Raw genomic sequence first — 9,067 nt, 5'->3', positions numbered from 1 at the left:
CCTTTATGTTAATACTCACTAACGTATCTATTCCTACGGCAAAGTCTGTCGTGGTTTTGGAATAAAGGCTAGGAAGGTAAGCGCGAATATATAGGCCCAAGATAATCTTGGTCCTGCATCCGCCAACGCTTTTACGATGTTATGGATATGTCCTCTGGACAGATGTGTATACCTACGCGGCCGTAGCCATTATCCATTTAGAGGACAGGCTAAAGTCGTAATCGTAAATCTTTCAGTGTCCAAAAGTAACTTTTGATTCCGGTTTTTAGATATGTTTATATCGCGTTGATCTGTAACACCTACACAAAAAAAATGTTACAATGAATGTTACAGAAAGTGACAAAGATAATACAAGACAACCGGCAAAAGTCTTCCCGTGACTTACGTAACAGATTTATAGCGACTGTGGAAAGTACAACTATATGTTACGGACGATTTTTGATTAATCGGGCATTATTAATACGGAGCGATCATTATGAATAATGACCAAAAGCATCGGCCAAATTGATAAATTTATCACTTTGGCCGGTCTGTATTATATAAACAGCCTCTAATTTAACTGCCTCTGTGGCCGAACGGTTAAAATGCTGCTATACCATGCAGAGGTCGCGGGTTCGATTTTTAGGCCGGGAGAAATATTTGTGTCGCCTACATTTATTTCTCTCGTGATTTTGGGTGTAACTTGTGGTTGGCTATGTGTGTCAATACAGGATTTCCATATTGCGGGGCGAGTGTGTGCTTATTTATTTATTATTATTTTATAATATCCGACTGCCCGTGGTCCATTTAATAAATCGACTCTCAAGGGAGTTGCCACACGGGCTTTGCGTTAACGCAACGGCGTTGTAGGTACTACATATAAATTATTAATCAGAATGACATGCCACACGGTGTGTTGCAACAGCGCGCAATGACGAAACGCGTGCACATCGGACAAGGGACCAGGAAACAAAGCGGGAAGGTGTATTGCGGTGCGAGTACGCAACGCCCGTGTGGCATCGCTCTAAGAGCATCGTAAATTTATCATTTGGACCGGACAGTTTGAATAGTTTCCTACTTCTAAACCTAACCTCATCAAAACGCTACAGATCGTTTATTTTATTATTTGACCTAGACATAGTCATTATTCACACTGAATGTGATTCATCATACAGTTTTTATTACATTGCCCACTAGATACGAGCATTATTAATATAGACCGGTTATTATTCATAGTGACTTTACCAAATTGCTCGTAATATATACAAAACCTGGTACATTTACTCAAATATTTTCTATGTCCGTAAAAATGTACGTAATTTCGTTAAGAAAGAAGATATACATAATATTAACCTTAGAGCTAAGTCCAAACTCATGGTACCACGATTTCGTTTAACCAAGGTAAACAACTCTTTTATGGGGAACTGTATACGTTTTTACAATAAGATTCCGGAGCATATATTAAGTTTATCATTTCCTAAGTTTAAAAAGTACATTAAAAATATTTTGATTGAAAAATCATATCACAAAATTGAAGACTACGTGTTAGATAAATATGTATGGAAAGACGACATGGGTCCAGAATCCACACAAATATGATTGAAAGTGTATTATTCCATAGCATTTAAGTTTATTTGAAAAGAGCAACCCCTAGAGTTTCTTGCTCGTTCTTCTCAGGGAGGTCAGCGTAGTGAACGAGCAGTAGTTTAAATGTGACGTTTTCAAATGTAAATTTATTTTACTTATGAAATAAATGATTCTTTGAATTTGCTGTGTGTTCATCCTCAGATTCATTAAATGCTAGTACTTAATGTGCATAAGTAAATATTGTTTTTTGTCTTTAACAGTTAGCACGTTGATCGTTTGGCCAGGAAGTGTGTAACAGCATCCTGGATCCTCGAAACGCGTATATACTCAAGTTTAATGACAGCGGCTCAATGACCCAGTCTTAACGTGTATTTGTGATAATATTTCTAATGAACACCTAAATTATTCGGATTGCTTGTGATCGGAAAGTGAGATAAGATTTAATAGTAGAAGAGCTCCTTGGGACAGAGTTTGTCCAGGCTTACCTATTATTATAAGTTTGCTGGTGAAATTACAGGCACATGGGACTTGACAACTTATGTCTCAGGGTACAGGCGCAGTGTAAGTGCCTCTTAGATCTTCGAGATTTAAAGCTCTGAGAGCTCACACACAGGCGCACAACTTGCTTGTGCCGACACTTGGTCTCATAATAAAAAAACCTAACAAACATTCTTAATGACCACGTCAGTCTTTTTCGAGTACTTGGATCTTTTTTAAGTAATCAGCAGGCTTAGCATGGGGGAAATAGAAAAAACTTAAGCGCGTAGAGATATCTTTCTCTTCTCTGCCGATTATGTCTTTACTCCGAGCACGATGCAACAGGAACAGAAACTCTCTACCGTAGACAAAGCTTTTTCACAGGGGTCACACTAAACCGGTAATAGTTTTTAGAGGCACAACTCCAACTCCCTTCATCCATTTCTGCTGTGACGTTTTTTTAGGGTTTATGGCGAGCATTAAATCAATGAAAATAAAAGGTAACACTGATTTTGATATATAGCTGTATTTATTACGCAAATCATATTGATATTTTTGTTAAGTCGAAAACGCATTTTGACGAAAAGGAAAATAGCAAAAAAAAACCATCTTGTGTTTACTGTTTGTTTATTTACGTCCGTCCGTCCTTTCCGTCACTTACTTTGAACCTGACAGATATACCTGTGGACATTCGGGGAGCTAGATCTTCATCTACTTCCTAACACAAATATTTTTTTAATTCCCAGGACACCTTGAAATTACTGAGAAACTCGGCCTTAGGGTTCATTGTCTCTTTCATGTCAGTTTTTCCTCATAAAAACTTAATAAATAATTACGATAGGCACGAGACACTTTCATGGCATAAAACTTAGAATAATAACGCATAGAATGATAGTTTCATATCACACGAACTGTCACAAGTGAGCCAAAAATCAAATTCATGTAGGCTAGTTTTAGTAGTAGGTTAATTTTAGGTTTTAGTGAATATTTATATAAAAATACAAGTTGAAACGCGTTACTTCCTTGTTGAATGTGATGTTAGTATCTATTTTATGTTTGTCTGACGTATTTTTACACTCATTTACCGCACATTTCGCCATTTTTAGCTAAAATTCTTGATCTGTTCGCGGTGCAAGTTGACCTTGAGCACTGAAGCTCCGCCCGCTCGTGTATCCCTTTGGGCGCGCTTCAATTTGCCTCACTTAGCGTGTGCAGGCTAGGTTTCTATGCGTTATTATTCTAAGGCATATAATCATAAAATTAATTATTAAATTTAAATCCCTAATTATAAAGATATAGTATGCCCCAAGGGTAGTAGAGATATTTCCCTAGGACGATCTGTCTAAAGTATAAAAAAATTCATCTGTCGCGTTATGATTGTAGAGAAATTCATTTGACATTTGTATGCGCGGCAATTCTTCATAGCGCTTATGCTCGCGCCTGCATAATAACCATCTCGGTTAGAGATAATTCGTAGTGAGGTCATTTTCGAGAGATAATTGACAGTTAGAAGAAGAGATAACTTTTGTCTTCGGGCTCATGCTAAGCCTGCAGGACTTGAAAACGCTGGCACCTTATTAATTTCTCACGCACAATGTAATACAAAGAAATTCTCTTTATTGAACGTTATGAACAAATACAAAAAAAGACAATAAACGGTACCATAAATAAATAAATAAACAATAATAAATATGTTTATTTCCCACCACAAAATACAAAACAAAATAAATCTTATTAGGTACATTACCACAGACATATAGATATAGTCTGTATACATTACATAGAACTAGGAATGAAAATGAAACTATAAATGACTATATCGTTAAATGAAATTAAATAAAAGATACTAATCACAAGGTACAATAAGTGATTATTAAATACGAACTTAATTACTATAACACCAATAAATAATATATATACAGAACTATGTTCATATATAAATCTAATATAAGCTCATCATGATGCTACCTTATACCTAAGTCCAAACTCACGGTACCACGATTTCGTTTAACTAAGGTAAACGATTATTTAATAGGGAACTATATACGTTTTTACAATTACATTCCGGAGAATATATTAAGATTACCATTTTCTAATTAAAACTTACATTAAAAGTATTTTAATTGAAAAGACATATTATAAAATTGAAGAGTATGTTTTAGATAAAGAAGTAGGGAAAGACAACAAGAGACTAGATGACACACAATTATGATTCAAAGAGTATTCCATAGCATTTAAGTTTATTTGAAAAGAGCAAATCCTAGAGTTTCCTTCTCAGAGAGGTCAGCATAGTGAACGAGCAGTAGCTTAAAAAATTACGTTTTCAAGTGTAAAAATGTTTACCTATGGAATAAATGGTTATTTGACTTGATTTCGACATGATGAACCTGTATATTGCAGTTGATTTAGATAACAACTGAAAAGTATGGCGAAGCCATCGAGAAACACAGGGGCCCTAAAACACTGCCGTAACCCGACGTGCTGATGATTTGAAAAGCTTTCATTTTCAGATAAATTAATTTCTTTAAACAGCTTGACTGTCGCACGAGTACGTATTATTAGCAAATTATATCAAATGTAACCAGTTAACTCCTAGATAAATATGTAGGATTCAGTCTTGAATGCAAAACCATAATGTCTGTAAAATGATACATAATTATGATCGTGACTCATCCGACTAAGGCGTAGGCACCTTTGTAAACGATGCTTTTGTTTTAACGCTCGTTCTTGAACTTTAGTAAGATTTCAAGACCTTATAAGCAAAGTTAATTGGTCGTTTATATATTCATATTATCACCTAGGTACCTATGTACAATGCCTTTGTGTGAGTGTCGATCGTTATATAGAAGGTACCTGTAGAAGGTTAATTAAGATTTAGACAAAGCAAAACTTTATTTAGGAAAACCCGGTTGGTTCTATACTTCTCGTTCAACATTTGTACTTGCACATTAGAATAGTAACTAAGATATCAAAATAAAGAGTAGCTTCAATCATGAAGAAGAAATAAAAAAAAACATTAGATAAGACAATCAATCTGCGTCAGTTGTGATAACTGTAAAGGTATCGGCTGCGGTGACTAGGTTATTCAAAAATCTCTCACTAGATGTCACTAGCAGCGACGAATGCCGAAAGCCAATACAAAGTTTAAAAAAATCAGAAGAATATCTACGGCTCGGCAACTGGACCCGTAGGTCAGTTGGTAAGAGCAATGATACGGTGCAGCATGGACGTGCTTTGAAGTCCCACCGGGTCGGCGAAATTTTTCTGCGTGTTCGATTTTTGTATTTATAATCAAGACAATTAAGCATCAATTCTTCGTTCCAGTGACAAAAGTGGCCTCATCACCCCACCCCAACAAAATGGAGGAGAAGAATCCCCTCCACCAGAAAAAGAGCGAGCTGACCAGGAAGACACGGAGAAGAGTCACTCAGGCCCCGTGCCACACCAGGCTGAGGGTCCCAATGACGACCTCTATGCGATACCGGTGAAACTGAGACCGAAAAAAGAACTTCAGTTGCCACCGGGATGGGAAAAGCATGAGGGTAAGTTTGCAATCTCACGACACCTGATCTCAAACAAGTAAACTATCCATATTGTACGCACCAGATTAACAATAAAAAATGCGCTCAAATATAAACAAGTTACATTCTTAAACGGAAAAGTGAACGCGGACATGTTTTGTAAACACCTTTTAGTTAACCACCTTTACAGATCATTTTTGTTTTAAATAACGATGGAAGCAGCAGTAAAAACACACAGTTCCGGAAAAAACAAACAATTTAAACTATTGTCTTTGTTGTTTACTAGATTTTTTAACAAAGGTTGTTTATTTCTTTTTTTCAACACGAACCTACTACAATTTCCGATCCGTTCAACAATAGAATTGTTTGACAGTGAAGATACGAGAACATTTCTAACTACATATCTCGTTGCAATACTTTGCTAAAATTAGTAAATTCGATCTTGTCCAATTGTTGCCTATTTTTCAGATCACGACGGTCCGTACTACTGGCATATAAAAAGTGGAACAATCCAGAGAGAGATACCAAAAATGCCACCGGTCGAAGCTAAAGAATCCAGAATCTCCATGGTTCGAGACTGCTCTAACCTATCAGAGGTGGCGAAGTACGACAACGTCATGACCTCTTCAGTGACCAGAAGTACCACCAGTGGGGCTTTAGACCACGTCGATCAGGATACTGAGAGGAAGAGGAAAGAAGAGATGTCTTACAAGTAAACACCGCTTTTGATATTGATGATACTTGGAGAAGAAGTAACCATTTATATCGAAATGCATGAAGATTTTGAGTTTGATGTTAACGTTGATTTATATTATGGTATGAGGATTTTTTAAAGAAGATTCCAGAATAAGGGGATCCTTCGAGTCGTTTTAAAACGGGCACAACGACAGTGTTTTATTATTGTTGCCTTTAACTTAATATATTTCTGTATAATTTCAGGCGTCGCAGCTTCCCTGCCCGTCCAGAACCAGACAACGGGCGCGCAGTCAGGTTTTTTGTTCGTTCGCTGGGTTGGGTGGAGATCTCTGAAGCCGACCTTACGCCGGAGCGATCTAGTCGCGCTGTCAACAAATGCATTGTGGACCTCAGTCTTGGTCGGAATGACTTGCTCGACCAAGTTGGCCGTTGGGGTGACGTGAGTTTATTATTATAAAATTTCTTCGTCCAAATTATTGATTGATATGATACCTACTAATTCTATTGAAGATTTATCATAGGTTTATGGTATAATTTATTCCTTTTAGTAACATTGTTTTCCATGTCTCTTTTGCTTAATATTCATTATATTATAATAGCAAATAATTAAATAATCTAAATATTTTTGGCAGTTATCTTGTGTTTGTGTACAACAGTTTGTTTGCTACCAGTTTTTAAAACGAGATAGTTTGTCATTGTTAACATTCGAATTTAACTGTGCTTCTGCTCTATTAGAGATAATATCTTATTCTATTACAGGGCAAAGATCTTTTCATGGATCTGGACGACGGCGCTTTGAAGTTAATTGACCCAGAAAGCCTGACCACACTTCACACCCAGCCAATACATACCATTCGCGTTTGGGGAGTGGGCCGAGATAACGGACGGTAAGTCGTTGGAACCGGGTCCATTTTTATTAGCGTTTAATTTTTTAGGTTATTTGGTGTGACGTAGCTATTCCTGGTTTCTACGAAGAAGAGATTCCTTTCGCTAGCTACTAGTTTGAAAATGCACTTTCCAAATTGTCCTTGCCGATGTTAAGTTGTACATCATTTGCCCTTCCTACATATCCCACTTTAAATTCATCTTTCTACAGATCAAATACTTCGTTAGAACTAAGTTGTAATTGCAAAGCAATAGGAATTTAGTTTTTCTAAATGTTAACTAAACAAGTGTTTTTTCTTTCTCTTTGCGGTCTTGGAATAGTGAAAGGTATGACGGTAGTTGTTTTAGATGTTGCCATGTTTTTGTTCTAAATGCTTTTAAATGTCACCCCATCAACTTCTTAAAATTGAATTGTAATTAGAAGCATAAAATACATTTTTTTCTGCCTAACCGCGCTTAAGCAAGATGAGAATCTTGAGAATGACGTCTAGACTCTATCATCTCAACTTGTATACCTTTGTTAATCCTTACTGGAACCGCATTAGTTACACGAATTATCATATCACTAACCCAGTTGTTTGCAGAACTTTTAGCAGTAGGTCCTTACATCACTACACATACGTTTCATTGGAGGTAAGAAATGTTCACCGATAACAGAAAATATATAATACTTATGAACCCGTGCAGGGACTTCGCGTATGTGGCACGCGACCGCGTGACGCGTAAGCACATGTGCCATGTGTTCCGCTGCGAGGCTCCGGCGCGCAGTATTGCCAACGCGCTGCGCGACATCTGTAAGCGCATCATGATCGAGCGAAGTCTGCAGGCCCCGCCGCGTCCCACTGACTTACCCGCTGCTAGGCGTCCGCGCCCGCTCTCCGGTAATTGCTTCCACTCTACTTTTACAGCCATTAGGCCGGGCTCAGCTCAATACCGGTACTTCCAGTATTTCCGGTACTCCTTGAAAAGTTTAAACTGTAACTAGTAAAGTGAATTTTTTCCCGGTTATCCATAGTTATTCAATGATTTATATAATAATAATACCATAAATAATAAAGAAATACTTCATTATCTAATCAAACTAAAGGTTTTTATTCAAAATATCTATTTGACAGACAATTACTATTAAATTTAAGAAAATTATAATGGCATTAAAAATTATTATCAGTCTTCGAAACAAGTACAAATAACATTATAACATTAACAACAACATAAAAAAAACAAGTAAACGAAACTATTTTTCAGAATTTAATGGTAAATATAGCTCATGGCTCTGTATATAGGTAGTTCCTTGCTATAATCGGGCGTACCGGGAATCTATAATTGCGGTACCGGGATTGATTGCTCCTCGCCAGTACCGAAATTCTCCTATATTTCGAATCTTCAACATCTTCGACATCTTTCAAACCTTTCAGTCTCAAAAACATCTATCTACTGTATCCTAAGTTCTTACAGGGGCGTCGTTCCCGACGCCAATGGAAGAGCCACGTAAGACAGTTCGGGCGCGGTACCTGGGCAGTGCAGAGGTCTCAAGGGCCACTGGCATGGACGTGTTGAATGACGCGCTAGATCGGCTCGCTGCAGCGCGTGCGCCGTCGCAGTGGCGGCCTGTAGCGGTTGCCGTTGCGCCTTCTATGATCACTATTACCGAAGAAGGGGTAAGATCTTTTATATGTATCAAAATATATTTACACCACAAGAACACAACGTACTACATTACAGAAATATTTACGTTATTTATTTTAGTTTATACATGGTTATTTTTAAAATACCTATTAACATCCTTTCAGAACTAGATTACTAACATCATAAACAAGAACTTTGGCTTCGTGACTTTTGACAAAACGTGATAGATAGACCAAAAATGAACTTATAACATTGACTTACAAATAAATGGACGACGGGTCTAATACAAAAACCAC

General features: G+C 37.2%; 1 protein-coding gene across 1 annotated transcript; it reads left to right on the top strand.

The window, feature by feature from the left end:
• Positions 1-880: 880 nt before the first annotated feature.
• On the top strand, positions 881-8,819 carry LOC113238767 (protein Fe65 homolog; the record flags this gene model as incomplete). Its single annotated transcript, XM_026475600.1, has 8 exons — positions 881-977; positions 5,349-5,585; positions 6,033-6,276; positions 6,504-6,699; positions 7,020-7,147; positions 7,467-7,472; positions 7,833-8,026; positions 8,592-8,819. Coding segments are annotated over exons 1-8 (1,330 nt in total), but the record flags the coding sequence as incomplete, so codon positions are not given.
• Between the last annotated feature and the right edge of the window lie 248 nt (positions 8,820-9,067).

This window comes from Hyposmocoma kahamanoa, unplaced genomic scaffold, assembly GCF_003589595.1.
Source record: "Hyposmocoma kahamanoa isolate Upper Pololo Valley unplaced genomic scaffold, ASM358959v1 98185, whole genome shotgun sequence".
Lineage (NCBI taxonomy): Eukaryota > Metazoa > Arthropoda > Insecta > Lepidoptera > Cosmopterigidae > Hyposmocoma > Hyposmocoma kahamanoa.
The sequence above is the reverse complement of the archived record's forward strand: the minus strand, read 5'-3'. Positions and strand labels throughout refer to the sequence as shown.